General features: G+C 31.1%; 4 protein-coding genes and 1 long non-coding RNA gene across 6 annotated transcripts; 3 read left to right on the top strand and 2 right to left on the bottom strand.

The window, feature by feature from the left end:
* The first annotated feature begins 211 nt into the window (after window positions 1-211).
* LOC123894742 (embryonic abundant protein USP92-like) lies at window positions 212-2204 on the top strand. Its single transcript, XM_045944808.1, has 3 exons — window positions 212-253; window positions 357-474; window positions 1546-2204. Exons 1-3 carry the CDS (start codon window positions 212-214, stop codon window positions 2202-2204), a joined length of 819 nt encoding a protein of 272 aa, XP_045800764.1.
* Window positions 2205-5783: 3579 nt separating this feature from the next.
* LOC123896499 lies at window positions 5784-6476 on the top strand. The gene has a single exon (XM_045946876.1). It carries the CDS (start codon window positions 5784-5786, stop codon window positions 6474-6476), a length of 693 nt encoding a protein of 230 aa, XP_045802832.1.
* A 1458-nt stretch (window positions 6477-7934) lies between these two features.
* Window positions 7935-8541, bottom strand: LOC123894743 (calcium-binding protein PBP1). The gene has a single exon (XM_045944809.1). The coding sequence runs from the start codon at window positions 8383-8385 to the stop codon at window positions 8026-8028; it is 360 nt and encodes a 119-aa protein (XP_045800765.1). The 5' UTR covers window positions 8386-8541; the 3' UTR covers window positions 7935-8025.
* A 3725-nt stretch (window positions 8542-12266) lies between these two features.
* LOC123894745 lies at window positions 12267-15488 on the top strand. Of its 2 annotated transcripts, XR_006803897.1 has the most exons (3): window positions 12267-12455; window positions 13432-13707; window positions 15474-15488. It is a non-coding gene; the product is annotated as an uncharacterized LOC123894745 (long non-coding RNA). The 2 variants fall into 2 exon arrangements; XR_006803896.1 differs by lacking the exon at window positions 15474-15488 and having other exon boundaries at window positions 12280-12455; window positions 13432-14443.
* On the bottom strand, window positions 13001-17744 carry LOC123894741 (G-type lectin S-receptor-like serine/threonine-protein kinase At4g27290). The gene is made up of 7 exons (XM_045944807.1): window positions 16292-17744; window positions 15339-15464; window positions 15076-15233; window positions 14541-14751; window positions 14205-14442; window positions 13961-14108; window positions 13001-13683 (listed from the first exon to the last, which is right to left on the bottom strand). The coding sequence occupies exons 1-7, from the start codon at window positions 17568-17570 to the stop codon at window positions 13384-13386; spliced, it is 2460 nt and encodes an 819-aa protein (XP_045800763.1). The 5' UTR covers window positions 17571-17744; the 3' UTR covers window positions 13001-13383.
* Between the last annotated feature and the right edge of the window lie 441 nt (window positions 17745-18185).

Genomic DNA, 18185 nt, shown 5'->3' with positions numbered 1-18185 from the left:
CACCCAAAATACTATTATTTAATTAAATTATTTTACTTTTATTATTATGAAGGATAAAAATTAGTCAAAAATTATGATGGATAAAAATATGATTAAAAAAATAGAGGTTACACAGTCCTCATACTGGCCTATATAAGTCATTCAACCATAGCTTAAGTATCACACCTCAGAACTTACTTAATTTCCTTGTATTGACTGCTAGCTAGCTAGAATGGAACTTAAGCACCTACTCATTTTCATTTCGGTTCTGTCTGTATGTTTGTTACTTTTAGTGTTCTCTAAAACCTTTCATTTGCATTACCTTTCATTGTAAGTGATTGTACTCATGTGATATATATATATATATATATATGCAGCTTGCACTTGCAGGAGAAAGCAATGCATTACTTCCTGAAGAAGAATATTGGGAAGCTGTTTGGCCTAACACTCCCATTCCCACTTCTGTGCGAGAACTTCTAAAGCCTGGCCCTCAAGGTTAATTGGTTACATGAATTACTCTCCTAGAAAAAGAACAAAAAAACACAGTTTAATATGTTTTTAATCACTATATTACGTTACTACTCCCTCTGATCTCATATATAAATAATTTTTTTTTCAAGTTTATTAAATAACTGATGTATTTAGTTCGTAATATATAGATTAGATATATCAAATATTCAATGAACCCGAAAAAAGAAATTTTGTTTGTATATAAGACTAGAAGGAGTATTTTTTAAGTTTATTTCTTTCAAAAATTTATTTAATTATATTTAACATAAAATAGTATTATTAATCAATTATCCCTGTGAGCTCTGCTCAGTTGGTAAGGGACATCGCATTATATATGTAGGAGTCGGGGTTCGAACTCTGGATACTCCACTTATTCAACTTTAACGTGGAATTTCTATTTACCAGACTACTTGACAAAACAAAAAAAAGAATTATTAATTAATTTTAATGAAAGAAAAAAATAAATACCTTATTAATTAATATGTTTGTCTGCAAATACCATATTGAGATGTTGAGATGCTGATGAAATATTATATCGATGGAGGTCCATAGTTTATAATAAGATACTGTACATAAATTATTCGATTAAACATATTGTCCCTGTATGTACGCGCTTTTTTGCTTTTAGTATCCTATATCGTTTTTTAGAAAAAAAAGTCCCTGAATGTGCAAATCTTATTGATTTTCCTCCGTCACTTAAAAAACGACTGTATTTGTAGCTAATTGGTAGTTAATTAGCTACCAATTAGCTACAAATGCAACCGGGAAGGACGAAAATCGATCAACAAGATTTGCACATTAGGGGACTTTTTTTAAAAAAAAGTATACATGAACTAAAATAAAAAAAGCGCGTACATATACAGGGATTAATGTGATATTTAAATCTCAATTATTTAATGAATGTGATAGAAGGGAGTATTACTCCCTATTGGTTTAAAATTATCATCATCATCATGATATAAAAGTAAGATTGAATGAATTTTCTAACAATTAGGTTACTGGACAAAAAATAATCAAATGAATGAAATAATTTAAGCCCATTTTATTATGATGCAGGTGTTGAAATTGATGACCTCCCTATGGAAGTTGATGACACACAATATCCAAGAACATTTTTCTATGAACAAGATCTTTATCCAGGAAACACAATGAATGTGCAATTCAGCAAACGTCCCTTTGCACAACCTTATGGTGTTTATACATGGATGCGTGAAATTAAAGACATTGAAAAAGAAGGATATACATTTAATGAGGTATGTGTGAAGAAAGAAGCAGCTAAAGGAGAACAAAAATTTTGTGCAAAATCCTTAGGAACATTAATTGGATTTGCAATTTCAAAACTCGGAAAAAATATTCAAGCACTTTCAAGTTCCTTCATAGATAAAAACGAACATTACACCGTTGAGTCGGTGCAAAACCTAGGAGAGAAAGCAGTGATGTGTCATAGATTGAATTTTCGAAAGGTTGTATTTTATTGTCATGAAGTTCATCGAACTAAGGCTTTTATGGTTCCGTTGGTGGCTAACGATGGAACAAAAACTCAGGCACTCGCCGTTTGTCACACCGATACTTCTGGCATGAATCATGAAATGCTTAAACAACTTATGAAAGCTGATCCTGGTACTAAACCGGTTTGTCATTTCCTTGGAAATAAAGCTATTTTGTGGGTGCCCAACTTAGTTGTGGACAATGCTTATGGTGCCAATATTGTTTAGTACTCAATGATCCATCCCTAGCTAGACACACCTTTTCTAGGGATTGTGTAACATAAATAAGTTGTTTGCTTTGCAATTAATGTATGTCATGCTCTTACCATTTCTAGCTAGAGCTATAGAATTGGACTTGAGCTATGTTTGTGTAATTTGTTGTTCCCTAAAGAGGCATGGTGGATCTTGTTGATCGATGTACTTTGATCATGTTAATGATTAATGAAAATGGAATGCGCCTCATTGTAGAATTTTTATTTTCATGGGTAAATGCTTTTATATTAGTTGTTATTTATGTTAGTGTATTTTATTTTTTAAATTGAGCTTGAGCCCACATTTTTAATTTTTTTTTTTGGCAAATAGTTTAGTGGTTAGAAAATCCACCTTGAAGGTGAATAAGTGGAGTGTCTCTAGTTCAAACTCGAGCTCCTGCATATATAGTACGATATCCCTACCAACTGAGTTAAGCTCATGAGACAACTCACATTAATTTTTAATTTACTTATTCAATTCTTAACTTAAATAAGGAAAAGTCATCAATACCTTTTAATGGAAATTAAGTAAAAGTCACATCTCTCACTTTAATTATTACATTTTTTTTTACTAAAAATAATATTTATTCAAATTGGTAGAGTACATCGATCAAAACCATTAGATATTCAAGTTCGTTAAAAACTAAAAAGGATGAATCTGACAACATGCTGACATCATCCGAGTTAATAGCATAAAACAGCCTAATGTATACATCTGCGACAAAGCCTACAATTGTGGAGTTGATCTACTCAATAAGATCTTTGAATTCAACGGTTGGATTGAAGAAATATAATGCCGATATCGAGTTATTATGCGGAGTAAGTTAATGGAGTCAACCGATCCCTCCTCATATATATATATATATATAGAGGAGGGTTATTTTGACTCCAAAAGTAACTCTTTTGAGTTACTCCACATCCTAACCCTTTATTTTGTTTTAATCTAATGGACCAATATTAATCATCATTATTAATCATGTGACCTCATGTTTCTTAACTATTCTCACAATATTTATGGATTCCTTTAATTACTCTATATTTACATTTCCTTTTATTCTATCAAAAGTATTATTTATTTAATTTTTAAAGTCACTAGGTTTAGTCTATTGATGATGTATTTGGGTAGTACGTTATAGATCATGGGTTCGATCCACGGTCATCGTAAACAAAAAGAAAAGTCTTTTTTTTTTTTTGAAAAAAATAAATCATTATTTTCTTTTCCATTGATTATCATAAAATCATTCACCATTTCTTCTTATTTATCAACCAAAAAAACCAAAAGAAATTAATGATTGCCATACGTCCTAGTGTAAGATCAAAGTAATTTTTTTTTTATGCAAGAGATCAAGATCAAAGTAAATTGGAAGAGGAAAATATCCGATTTATAAAAAAAAAAATAAGAAGAAAAAAATGTGGGAAAAAACAGCACCATTTCTTTCTGTTTTTGTTTTTACCAATAATTAATTTTGGATTCTTGTATTAATATTTTAGGAAAAAATGAATATACATAAAGTGATAAATGGAAACCATAAATTGAAATAAATTAAGAAACATGAGGTCACATAATTACTAATGATGATTAATATTGGTTCATTAGATTAAAACAAAATAAAGGGTTAGGATGTGGAGTAACTCTTTTGAGTTACTCTTGGAGTCAATATAACCCTGCTTATGGGGAGGGATCAAATTACACTGGTATAACATTTGAGTGATGTTACACCGCTCAATAACGCTTTAACAAATACAAATTTTACAAAATCCACCGTTGGATTGAATACTTATATCGTATAGATCATCCATGTTAAGTTTTACAAAAATCTAAAATCGTTTGATATGTTCTTGAGACCGATGAAGATTAATGGTTTATACATTTTTGTAAAATTTGTATTCATTAAAGCGTTATTGAGCGGTGTAACATCACTCAAATGTTATACCAGTGTAATTTGATCCCTCCCCATATATATATATATATATGGGGAGGGATCAAATTACACCGGTGTAACATTTGAGTAATGTTACATCGCTCAATAACACTTCAACGAATACAAATTTTACAAAATTAACCGTTGGATTGAAAGTTTATATCATACAGATCATCCATATTCAATTTTACAAACATCTAAAATCATCTGATATGTTATTGAGACCGATATAATCCTACATAACGTGAACGTTGGTACTTGGTACAGATTATAGTATAATCTCTCCATAAAAATATCCTTTTAAATTTAAGCCATCCAATATATATAGATAGTGTATCAATGGTGAGATAAGCATTTTCCCATAATGGGAAAATTAATGGACATTCCCATCATAAACTTCACCATCAGAAATATCCACAATTACTCGTGTCTTTTGTCTTTTGTTAAAGATGCATGATTTGAACGGTATACTTTGTTTGAAAGTCCACAATTGGACAATGCAAAATTTAAAATTTATGAAGAAACCACCATCTAAGAAGCCATATTCAACACACGAGCTTTTTAAATCCTCCAAACCATAGTGTACTCTCTCTATTTCAATTTATAAGTTAAAAGAATGACTTCTTGTTCTAAATTATAGGTAAAAAAAAATCAAACTTTTATCAATTTTAAGATTATTTTTATTTATGCTGATGAAATTAAATTTACTTTTGTATATCTTTTCATAAAACTTATTTTAAAGAAAACATAAAAAATCATACTTCAAATTATTATATATTTTTTTTATTAAAAATAAACGATATTTATTTCTTTGAATTGATAGAATACATCGATGTAATACAAATTCAAATTCGCTAAAAACAAAAATGATGAATATGCGAACAAGCTCACAACATCCATAATAGCATAAAATTGTTGTTTAGTAATTGTCAAACCTATCATGTTGTGCCAGATGTAGTTACATCTGTCCATATTAAGGTGTAGCGACAAGTGTATGAACATCTGTCTAGCTGAGTCAGTTAGTTAGTTAGTTAGGCAGTTACACATTTTGTTAGGTTGTTACTTAGAGAGTAAGATACACTGTATAGCTTATAAATACAGATGTATACTCTGGTTTTTGGATCAGATCAGTATCAGATCATTATCACTTCATTGTAACTCACAATTACTCTCAAATTAATAAATAATTCTTTTTTCTCTCTTCTCCTTCTTCTCTCTCAAATCAAAGAGTGTGTGTATCTATTTTTTGCTTCAACATTTTGTTTCAACATATTGGTATCTAGAGCCTTTTGGTTCACGGTGTAAAGTGCACAAAGATCCAAATTCTTGGGTGAATTCTCATCACATTCATAAGCTATGTCTGGGAATGGATTACCCAACAGATGAGATCCTTGTTTGGATTTCAAGATACACTAGAAGTTGTGACTAATGGAGTGCAAGAGTTGCAAGCAAATGCAACTCCAGAGCAAAGAAACAGTTATAGAGATCTTAAGAAGAAAGATAGCAAGGCCATGTATGCGACCCAAGCTGCAGTAGATTCTGCGAATTTTGACAAGATTTCAAGTGCTTAATCGTCAACGGATGCATGGGATATCTTGGTCAAGTGCTATGAAGGTGAAGAAAAGGTAAAGAATATGAAGTTACAGGCTCTGAGGAGTCAGTATGAAGTGTTGGAGATGGATAAGAATGAGTCAATTGCAGAATATGTCTCAAAGGTGCAGGGTTTGGTTCATACAATGAAGAATTGTGGAGAAATCATAACAGATCGCATGATCATAGAAAAGGTAATGAGAACTTTAATCCCTAACTATGATCACATTATTGCTGCTATACAAGAATCTGGTAGTTTTCCAACTATGCAATTGGAAGATCTTGTTGGCTCATTGGAGGCACATGAATTAGTGATAAATAAAAGAAAGAATGCTCAAGAAATTGTACAGGCTATGCAAGTAGAAACATTCAAGAAGAATGGTGGGAATAAAGGAAAGAATCATGATAAGTCAAAGAATTTTTCGCAAAAGCACAATAAATTTGATGGAAAATCTGAATCCTTCAAGAAAGGAGGAGGAACATCAAATTCAAAGAAAAAAGATAAGAGCCACATTAAGTGCTATAATTATGAAAAATATGGTCATTATGCATCTGATTACTGGTACAAGAAAGGGAAAGAAAAGGCAACAGACTCAGAAGATGATGAAGCAATGCTTGTGCAAGAAGGTTCAAGTAGTGGAGAAGTCACATTCATGGCTGCAGTTTCTGAAGAGAGACTGCATCTACATCTGTCTCAACACCTGAAGAATGGTTTTTGGATACAGGTTGTTACTTAGAGAGTAAGATACACTGTATAGCTTATAAATACAGATGTATACTCTGGTTTTTTGGATTAGATCAGTATCGGATCAGTATCAGATCATTATCACTTCATTGTAACTCACAATTACTCTCAAATTAATAAAGAATTCATTTTTCTCTCTTCTCCTTCATCTATCTCAAATCACAGAGTGTGTGTATCTGATTTTGCTTCAACATTTTGTTTCAACAAAAACAACAAATTACTTAAGCCTACTAATATGACTATATTGAAATGTCTGAAATGTCCATGACTCTAGATCTGTAGCGTTGATAATACAAAATTCGACATTGAATGATTTGCACTTGATCGGAACTAATCCTTCAACCTGAAATAAATGAACACCGCACAAAGACAGAAAAACAAAATACACCGCACAAAGACATGACAACAAAATACCCCAAAACAAATAAATATGTGAAAATCACACAAACAAATATTTGAAAATCACACTTATTTAATATAACGAGAAAGAAAAAACAATTTAGAGGAGTGATTTCAGGTTTTTGATAAACTAAGAAGGAAAATGAAAGTAACGACGGTTAAAGTTAAACTTAGAAGAGGAGAAGAAAAGAGGAAAACATACGATTTCAAATTATTATATTTTAATTTTCTTAATAAGTATGAATTTTATTTTCCTTATAATTTTGAAAAACCCTTTTTATGATACTTATAGGCACCGTTTGGATTAGCTTATTTTTGAGGTTATGCAAACAGCTTATACAATAAAAATTAGATTTTATGCTATTTTATAAGTTCATACTAGTGAAAACTGTATTTTTATAACCTATTTTATCATAAACTACCTTGACAAACTTATAATAATGCATAAAAATTACATAAACTGTTTACATAAGATCAAAAATAAGCTAATCCAAACGGAGCCTAAATGGAGGAAAAACACTTGACTTTTGGTATTCTATTAACCTTGCTTCCAAGTCTTTTTCACTTTCTTATCTTATGTAAAAAAAAATTATGAAATTAAACATATATAAATATGAAAATCCTGTCTTGAAACTTATGCATTCAATACATTATTTAAAAGTGTAAAAAGTTATCTTATCAATATTAATTTTATCTTTTATTTCTATTTTTAATATGCTTAACAATACATGGGGTTTAACGATACATGGGGTACGCATGAACTTTTTATTATTTTTTTATTTCTAGTTATTCTAAATTTTAGGCCAATTGTTCTAAGAATAACACTAATATAGGTAGCCGCTAATTTGAACTCTAAATCACAACCAATTCACATCACTATAAACTTTGTTTAAAGTTGGAATTAAAAACATGAATTGAATTTTTAAGACATAAAACCATGTTTCATTTTTATTTTTTTTAATGAAACCATGTTTCATGACTAACCAACATTTGAGCATAGTAATCAAATTGAACAAAAGAATATAGAATAATACAAATAAAAATCATCATATCATATGAATCACTTCTTCCATTTCATATCATTAAATTTATCTCTTGAATTTACATAAATATAAGGGAAAATTACCCAAAAAAAAATAAAATTAGAAAAAATCTTTAATTTCTTGTTGAAGCATTTCTTCCAACCATAATTTAGACCCATCCATAAGTTCAGGACTAAGTCTAAACATCAAAACACAAAACTCCAATTGATTAAGAGCACCATCACCATCAAAATCACCTTCAACAATCATTGATTGAAGATCTTCATCACTTAAATCTTGTAATCCAAACAAAGCTGAATTCTTCTTAAGACTTTCAAAAGTAATAACCCTTTTGTTAGAATCCATCAAAAGATTGAAACCATTGCATAGTTCATCAATTAATCCATCCCCACCAAGCTTATTTGCCATCAAGGGTAATGAGTCTTGAAATTGAACTTGTTGAGTGTTTTGTGAAGCCATAGAAAAATTGAAACTTTAGAAGTTTAGAAGATAAAGAGAGATTTTTGGTTATTGGGTTATGAATATGAATGATTATGAAGGAGATTGAAGATGTGTATATATATAAAGATGAAGAGGAAAGAGAGAGGTTTTTTCTGAGAAGGTGAGTGGACATAGATACATTGAAGACAGCTAAGGAAACAGACGAGGAATTAACTTGGTCAGAGACAAACACTGTTTAGGTTGGAGTTGGATTTTGGAGTGAACTTGCCTAGTGTTTTCGTGGAAGGTTCTCAAAAGGGTAGAATTGTCAATTAGAAAATATTTTGATGTGATATTTTTTATTAAATAAATATTTTGGAATTTATAATAGTAACACACCTAGTAGGAGGAAGGTGCTTTTGATTTGAGTTAGTGGGTATTTTTTATTTTTTTTTCAAAGGTAAAGTTATAAAGAATTAATAAAACAATTCCAAAAAAAAAAGAAATAATAAAATTTAAATAATAAGTTTTTTAAATAAAAGGTGAGCACAATTTTTTTCTATGCAAAGAGTATATCTAAACATCAAGGGATAAAGATGACTTCACTCTCATCCTTCGCCTATATAACTTAAATGCATTAAATAAAAAAAATAAAAAATATATATATACAAAATTGAGGATATAAACTTAATCGAATCAACCCACACAAAAGTGTAGGACATCTAGATCGATCTCAAACAATTGAAACAAATCCAACTTCTAGTTAATCATAATAGACATTAATCAGAAGTCTACAATCTAGCAAATGGACCAATCATCAACAACGAATCGATTCAAAACAACACCCTGCAACGAACAACATCAAGCAAAACGACTTTTTCAAGTCAAACATTCCAACCTCTAATGATAAGGATATCCAATCAATTGGAAAGTCAACCACACAGATTTAAATCGCCAACACAAATTGATTCACATATCAACAAATCCCTACGATAGAACACAACAATCATCAAAGACTATTTCGAGTCATACAGTCTAAACTCAATCATGAAAGATTGAAACAGATTTAAGAATCTGAATCCTCTAAGATTAAAGAATGTGCAAAGTATGTAAGATGTTAGGATTACTAGTTTTCTTGTAACCAAAAAAAAATATTACTAGTTTTTTTACCATTAGTAACACTACTCTTAATTAGAAATATGTTAAGAAAATAAAAAGTAAATGTCTAATTTAGTCCTTTTCTTAAAGATCTAATTATGCCCCTTGCATTATTATTATATGTTTTAATTTGGTCTTTCACATTCATTCATAAAGTGTTAAGTTAATCTTACTTTATAAAAAGTTTATCAAGTTAGTCCCCTTGCCATGAATTTGTTAGTTGTCGGGTTTTCATTGATATAAATTTGTAGGCCGATTGTTCACTGAATTGAATATGTAACTTAGACTTTGTTTGGAAGTTTTGAATGAAGATGAAAAAAATGGCTTTTAAGAGGATTGAAAGAGAGGAAACTGAGAAAAATCTTGCAACTTATTTAGAGAACACTTGTTCAAAAACTTATTTAGAGAACATTTTTTTAGAGAATAATAAAAAAAATACTTACATTTAATATATTTTATAATTTAAAAGTATCATAACAACATAAATTCAAATTTATCTAAGCTAGACCTATAATCTTTTAGTTTTCCAATTCTCCTTTAATCATCTTTTCAATTTTCCATTTTGGAGTGGAACTTACATAGCTTTTTCGTGGAAGCTGTGGTTCTCTAAAGGGTAGAACTGTTAAGTAGGAAATATGTTAATGTGATTTTTCTATTTAATATTTAGGAATTAATAATGTTGGAGTTAGTATGACTTACGGGTTTTGTCAAGAAAAAACAAATATTAACACACGATAGTAAGGTGGATGAAAACCTGTGGACCGGTCCAAACTGAATAATCCGAACCAAAATATCAGTCGGACAGGGTGGTTGCAGGTTGTTGAATCGTCAATCTTATATTTTTAATTTTAAACGATTTATATATCGGACAAATTTAGATGAAGAAATTGAGTAATCGGAATTTGCTCCGACCCAAGTCTTTACATATTTGAAACTTGAAAGCAATTGATGTGATGAGTAGTCACTCACCCTAGGAGGAAGGTGCAACTTTTATTTGGGTGATGGGTAGTTAAGTTAGAATATTTTAAGAAAGTAAGATTAGTTTAGGAAGTTAAGTAAGATTAACTTTTTAGAGAGTTAAAGTCATAATAGGTTTTTTTTTTATTATTTATTTATTTACAGTTTAAAGTTATAATAGTTGGAATCTTGTCTTGTCTTATTTAATTGTTGGATTGTTGTTTACTTGAGCTTCTATTAACCTTGTCTTTTAGGGCATTATCCACTATTAATATTATATTGGCTAAATTGTACTTTTGACCCTTTATGTTTTAGAAACTTGCAATTTTGCCCATCCGTTTTAAAATAGCAGTTCTATCCTCTTATGTTTACTCTCTTTTGTAAAAGATCAATTTTGATCAAGTTAACGCTGATGTGACAAGTCAAGTGACTCAGTTGTCACATCAGCTTTTTTTTGTCACTTATTATTTTAAAAACTAAAATAAAAAATAAGAAAATGAAGAATTCACGTGAGACGTTACTATCTTTCGTAAAAGAAAAAACATAATAGGTTCTATTTCAACAATACATTCACTGTTAAGACAATATATATCATGTTAAAACACCTGATATAAGTCTCATTTTATAAGATCATTGTTACAACATCTCATATTGAAGGAATATCATATACAACAAATTTTTAGATGACCAATTTGTTTTATTGATTAATCACAATAATTGAATTCTAGACGACCAATGTTTAGGCTACCAATAACAGGACATTAAAATAGAACAAGTTTTTCTCCATTTTCATTTCAATTCTACAATTACAAATTGATTTGAAATATAACAACACAATTTGATTCATTAATAAATGATGCAAATTACAGTAAAACATAACATCAACAACAACCTCAAGATTACAACGACAATCATAAAATTTTCCTCATTGTTCTTCAGTTCATCATTCCTCTTCAATAAAACTAATATAATCTTCTTTTGTCTTACTCAAACCTCCACCTTCACGTGCAGTACATACAGTCTTCATCTTCATCAAGACACTTTAGGGTTCATAACGAAATAGCAGGAAGAGAGAAATCCAACAACAAAACTTGAGATTGATTCACAGTGGAAATCGAACAACAAACCTTATGATTGATTCACAGTCGAAATCGAACATCAAAATTTGTTTTGAGTTTTGCGATTGAGAAGAGAGAAATTTTTGTGATTGAGAAGAGAGAAGAAACAAAGTTTTGCGTGTTGTTTTTTTTTTTTGTTATTGATTTTGTAAATAAATAATAGAGAGATGGGAAGAAAGCTATGAAGCGCCAATACTCCAAAAATGGCGAAGTGTCGTGTCCGATACCGATACTCGTCCGATACTCGTATCGGAGAAGTATCGAGAAATTAATATTATTTTTTTAAAAAAAATTACTGATACGTGTCGGATACTTCTCCGATACGCATATCAGAGAAGTATCGACAATTAATGTTCTTTGATGATAGAAATGGAGGAGAACAGACTGATACAATCTTAAGTTCTTCTTAAATAGTGAATGTTAGAGTATGGTGTTCTTTATGAATTGTCAACTATGTTTTTTTTTTGGCACTGATGATGTTTTTTGGGATAGTACTAGTTATTTTTTTGGGCAGTACTTACTGATATGTAATTGTGAAATGTTTGTTCAGTTTGAGTACTTTGAATGTTAATTTATTATCATTGTCGATTTTAGTTATGATTATATATTGTGCATTTGTATATTTAATTCGTATATTTGGTGGTTAAAAAAAACACTGTTCACCTTCCGGTAGCATTTTTCAGGGTCGAACTCTGAACTATATACACATTATAAAAAAGCAAGCACCATCTTTTTCCTCTTGAAAGTAGACACAAACTCGGTATTTTTATATTTATATACTCCAGAAATCATGTGGATTGTGGAGTGGGTAAATTTGCTTTCATATCTACGAAGCAATTAGAGAATCTGAAATGGAATAGAGAAGACTAATAACAGGTAAATACTTCAAAATTAGGTCACATTTAGATAATAACTTAACTTGCTGAAAATAGCTTATACACATATCCTTTTTATATTTATGATTATGTTTTATGATAAAACTCAAATGAAACCATCCAAACACTGTCTTAAATACCAATGCTATGATAACTTGTTTTATCTTTGTTTTGCTTGTATATGTAATATGTTTGATTGACATAAAATACTCTCTCCGGTGACTATTATAAGCAAAAAAAATCCCCTTGTTAAGTTCATTAAAAAACTGATGTATCTGACCTATGATATACACGAGATACATGAGACATCAACTTTTCAATGAACCTAAAAAGTTGTTTTTTGCTTATAAGAGTGACCGGAGGGATTACTAAAATATAATGTTAAATTGTCTGTCCCTCAAGCTCATGATTGGACATCTGAAGCGTAACCCGAGTGGTCCAATAGCAGTGACTTGATAACTGGTGATCCAACGGATCTTAGACTTTGGTACCATTTTAGAATCTGAGTTGAACTTAATTCAATCATTATAAACAATTGGCCACATCTTACAAACAATTGGCTGACCATATCTCAGCCAGTGTGAGTCTATTAGCACAGTGATAAGAGTCTGACCTTGTTTGTAACCTTAAGGGTAGGAATTCAAATCTCCTCGGATATGATTGCAAAATTGTCATTTGTGCCAGGTTAATTAATAATATTTGTTCATCCTCAATTTTTATACAAATAAAAAGATGCCTTGCACCAAAATAATTAAGCCTCTAATCAATCTAATAACACTTTCAATGAATTGAAGCTGAAAAATGGTAAAAAGCTAAAGGTGTACAAAGACAAAGAAAATCTTTTACCAGAAGTTTCTTTTGTAGTTAAGTGCTTGTAAACAAAAGCCAAATTAATATTGACAGGAAAATTGGCTTTGGTTTCATATATACTATCTTGCATCTAACAATGTTATGGAAACTTCATTATTTGAATGCAGCACAGTAGTTCCTGATGAAGATCCTAATTGGTGTGGATAAAAGGCTGGTTCCTTTGGCTTCGGCAATGCTTTTTCACCATTCAGCATTAGAACTGCAGCTGACATGTCGGGCCTGTCATCAGGTCTCTCTTGCACACATAAAAGCCCTATCTGAATACATCTCAATACTTCAGCTTCAGCTACAACAATTGAATCGCTTAGAGTTTCGTCTATCAGCTTCAACGGCGTTGTTTCACACCACATTCTCCATGCCTAGAGGAAATGAAAATTAAGATTGTGAGTTTTTCAGTTTACTTGTCAATCATTGTTGGCAAACTAATATTGTCAGATATATAGCCGTGCTATAGCGTAGCGGAATTTTGACAAACTAATATTGTTTCACCATACATGATCTATTTAGTATAAAGTATTGTCAAATAGTAGCGCTATTGCTTTGTATAAATATCTATTTTCTGTGATCTTCGCTTGAAAACAGTGTTTTAAATAGACCAAAACATGTTGTTTTGATGGACTAAAGCATTAGACTTACATATCCAAGAAGGTCAAGATTATGATGGTCACTATATTCCCTGTTCTTTTTTCCACTTATCGTCTCTAGTATAATAACGCCGAAACTAAAGACATCAGATTTCACTGAGAAAAATCCACGTGCTGCATACTCTGGAGATATGTAACCGCTGAAACATAAAGAAAAGATATGGGACTTAGGAAAATGGGTAGTGAATATTTATATTTCATAAAGCAACAAAATCAAGTCATCTAAGCATGCTTACTGAGTTCCTACTACTTTATTTGTTTCCACTTCTGCCTCATCTCCCCATAATGTTCTAGCAAGACCAAAGTCTGATATTTTAGGATTCATATTTTCACCTAGAAGAATATTACTGGTCTTGAGATCTCTGTGGATAATCCTTAATCTTGAATCTTCGTGAAGATAAAGTAGTCCTCGAGCAATCCCACAAATAATTTGAAATCGTCGAGTCCAACCGAGTAATTTTTTTCTAGTTTGATCTGATAATATAAAAGTTTCAGCTTAGTTAGAAGAAGACAACTTGTTGATCAAGGTACATAAAATCAAAACAAGTGATATATAGGATAAAATTTCAAACCAAAAATGAAGTAGTCCAAGCTTCTATTGATCATGAATTCATATATCAAGAGTCTCTCATCATGATGAATGCAACAGCCAAGTAGTTTCACAAGATTTCTGTGCTGAAGATTTGCAATTAGTTTAACTTCATTTATGAATTCTTTTGGTCCTTGTGCTGAAGTATTGGAAAGCCTCTTCACAGCTATATCTTGTCCATTTTCCAATTTACCCTGACAATCATTATTTTGAAATTTAGATAAGCTATTGACACCCAATTCAGATTAGCTGATACAATTTTATCATATCTTGTTCTTAACTCTTTAATAAGCTCTTACAAATTATTAGTTAGAATTAGAATATTCATGGTTATTATAAGATTATCCTAACTTTTTCTTTTCTACAAATACCTTTATAGAACTATACTAACATTAAGTCGGTTCAAGTAGAACTCAACTCAGATCCATTAAGCAAGGTCTTGAGTCCGAGGCTAGTGTATACTTTGCATCAATGACATGGTTACATAAAAAAAAAAAAAAAAACTAGCTCTATTATACCTTGTAAACTGGTCCAAATCCTCCTTGCCCCAATTTGTTATCAATGGAAAAGTTATTGGTTGCATTAGCTATGGTTGGTAGATCAAATATTGGTATGTCAATATCTTCATTTTCTTTGTTATCAGTTTGATTATTGAAGCTAAATACTTGAACCAGCCCTGAAAAAGGATAGAAGAATGATTGTGAAAGCATATTAACATTTGCTGAACAATCATTTGTACATAAACAAAATAAGTCAGTTTCGAATAACTAAAAAAGGTTACCTGGATTCTCTAGTTTCTTCCTCCGATTCCGATATATGGAGACTCCAAGAATTATCATGATCATAATAAACAAACTTAAGCTTGCTAGAATTCCAGCAAGCTTCTTGTTGATGCCTTTTTTATGGTCTGATATAGGTTAAGAACACTGTTAGTCAGCACCAAAATTTTGAGCAGTTCAGAATTGCCAAAGTTAGGGAATTTAAAGAACGTCACATTTAAAGGTATTGAACAATGCACTTTCTGTTTTCTACCTATTCTTTCATGTTCTGTTTTCTACCTTAAACTAAAGGATGAAATCTGAAATCTATATATAACATGCATCCTCAAAACTGTCTGCTATGAAAAATTATCTGCAGCTTAGTAAGGCTAAGATTTTATATATTTTATTTCTGCATTTTAATGGGAAAAAAATAATTAAGGAAGCTAGATGGTATTGGGAAAAGTCCTATTTTGAAGATAAGATGTGAAAAGTGTTTATAAACGGTGAGACGCATCACCTAGCAAGCTTATTTTATAAGGGTGAGTTATGTCCGATATAAACCTAATATGATATTAGAGCCTATTCATCACTATTGTCCTTGGCAGATGGCAGAATGCCAAAATTCCGCCATATAACACATTGTTAAGAGTCTCACATCGGATGTGAGATGGTCCTGAACATGAGTTTATAAGTAGAGGCAATCTTCACCTTAAAAGCCTGTTTTGTAGGGTTGAGTTAGGCCCAACCCAAATCTAAGATGGTATGAGAGCCATTTATATTCACACACACCGATAGTGCTGGGTGTGAGGGATGGGTTAAGAGTCTCACATCAGATATGAGATTGCCTGAACATGGGGTTTATAAGTAGAGACAATCTTCACCTTACAAGCCGGTACAAATTAGTTTTCTTAAGGATGAGTTAGTTACAATCCAATATATAAACACATAACAGATGAAAACAAAGTATTAGCACCTAGTTCTGAAGCTGCAACTCTGATGTAAATGTCTTGTCCTCCAGAGCTTAGTTTTTTGACATCCATAATGCTATTAAACCAAAGCAAGCAACCACTTCCACCATTTCTGACATCTAAATTTGCATATGCTGTGCAATTACAGTTTCTCTTACAGAATCTCTCACATTCATCAAGGTTCATGCTCTTATTAAACCAAGATTTTGATGTATCTGGCAACTTCATTCCCACAATCTTATAAAATTTATCCCTGTTGTCACAATCTAACTTAACTCTCCTAACACAACCATCCGACCATTTCTGCAAATTCCACTTTTCTTGAGACTTTGGAATGAAACCTTCAAGACATTCACATATTTTTGATGGTGTGTTATTAGGATCACAATTAGAATTTGCACCACAGGTAACATAATGATCACAACTATCTGAAGGGCCAAGAAATGAAAGACTCCAATTCTTTGTCTGCTCATCCAACACGTAACGTGCTATTTGACCGGATGAAGTGAGCTTGTATCTTGAAACAATTGACTTGTCCAAAAGTTGATATCCATAAGAAACTTCCTTATCAGTAGTCACTAATGTAAAATTAAGGAAATCGTAAAGTATCATAGCAGGAATTCCGGCTAACATATTTCCATTCCATGATCCTATTCTGACATAAAATGAGTTTCCTTGTTCAATCGCTACTTGAGGTAAACCATTAGTATCTATACGATACGAATATAAACCAGTTGCAGGATCTTGTGTATCTCTCCAAGAAACCAAACCCTTTTTATCACTATTTACTAAACTGCTTCTAACTTTCATACCAGGTAGTAAAGTATCACCAGGAGTATCGAAACTTTGCCACAAAATATCATCTGGGTTGGTTTCATCTTTCACAATAAGGTTTCCATTTTCCAAGAGTTGAACAATTGGTTTTGTAACATTTGTTGCTGTTTTTGATGAATCAGAAGACCATATAACCCCTTTTGAATCAAGAACAATAAGAGTTCCTTTATCTGTGACATTCAAAGTTCCTGCTGAGTTTCCTAATGGATCATCTCTATTTGCTATCCACACAATAGTTTGTGGTGAAATATCCTTATACCATATACCAAAATATTGGTTATTTGAATCTCCAAAGTTGAAGAAACCAGCTTCAAAAGTTCCATTTTCTGAGATTAGTGTCTCATTATGTTTGAGAGATTGTCCTAGAACAATGGTTTCTAAGGTGTTAAAGGTTGGTATGAAGTTGAAGAATAGAAAGCAATAAGCTAGAAGCACCTTGAAGCTTTCCATTCATAACTCCTCAAAAAATTTGTTACAACTTTAAAGAGTTTGTGTCATATTTGAATTATTTGAAAGTTGATGATTTTGTGCTTTGGCTATAGGATCAAAGAAAATGTCAAAAAGATTTCAAGTGGAACCAACCAAGACTTGTAAAGTCAAAAAGATTTTTCATATTTATGATTTATGAATATAATATAACAGCATTAATTTCTAGCCACAAAGAGCCAAGTCTTACTCTTACCTAATAATTTCTTTTAATTTAGTGGGAATAAGATATTGATGGGGTAACCAAACTTTTATGCAAATAATGTTTTTATTTAGTCAACATAAAGATGTTTTCAATGTGTCCACAAATCCTAGCTCAACCGGCAGAAATGCCAAAATTGCTAGTGTTGGATGTCAGGATCGGGGTTCGAACCTCAGTCACTCCACTTTATGTGTGTGAGTTTTTAATGACTTTGTCATTTCGTCAATCAACCAAAAAAAAAGATGTTTTCAATGTTTTGATTATTTCAATTTTGCAAAAAAGATCCAAGTTGAAATAATTGATTATTTTGTACGTAACACATGTTTTGAATAAAATAGCTATGTACACATTTAGGTCGAATTGATGAGATTGATGTT

This window comes from Trifolium pratense, linkage group LG7, assembly GCF_020283565.1.
Source record: "Trifolium pratense cultivar HEN17-A07 linkage group LG7, ARS_RC_1.1, whole genome shotgun sequence".
NCBI classification, from domain to species: Eukaryota; Viridiplantae; Streptophyta; class Magnoliopsida; order Fabales; family Fabaceae; genus Trifolium; species Trifolium pratense.
The sequence above is the reverse complement of the archived record's forward strand: the minus strand, read 5'-3'. Positions and strand labels throughout refer to the sequence as shown.

Bases quoted from the DNA above. Each gene is read 5' to 3' on its own strand.
- LOC123894742 (XM_045944808.1), top strand. From the start codon at position 212: ATGGAACTTAAGCACCTACTCATTTTCATTTCGGTTCTGTCT. The intron at 254-356 runs GTATGTTTGTTA...ATATATATGCAG, and splicing joins TTTTCATTTCGGTTCTGTCT to CTTGCACTTGCAGGAGAAAG. The intron at 475-1,545 runs GTTAATTGGTTA...ATTATGATGCAG, and splicing joins TCTAAAGCCTGGCCCTCAAG to GTGTTGAAATTGATGACCTC.
- LOC123896499 (XM_045946876.1), top strand. From the start codon at position 5,784: ATGAAGTTACAGGCTCTGAGGAGTCAGTATGAAGTGTTGGAGATGGAT.
- LOC123894743 (XM_045944809.1), bottom strand. From the start codon at position 8,385: ATGGCTTCACAAAACACTCAACAAGTTCAATTTCAAGACTCATTACCC.
- LOC123894741 (XM_045944807.1), bottom strand. From the start codon at position 17,570: ATGGAAAGCTTCAAGGTGCTTCTAGCTTATTGCTTTCTATTCTTCAAC. The intron at 15,465-16,291 runs GTGCTAATACTT...AACCTATATCAG, and splicing joins AGTTGCAGCTTCAGAACTAG to ACCATAAAAAAGGCATCAAC. The intron at 14,752-15,075 runs GTATAATAGAGC...AATGATTGTCAG, and splicing joins GATTTGGACCAGTTTACAAG to GGTAAATTGGAAAATGGACA.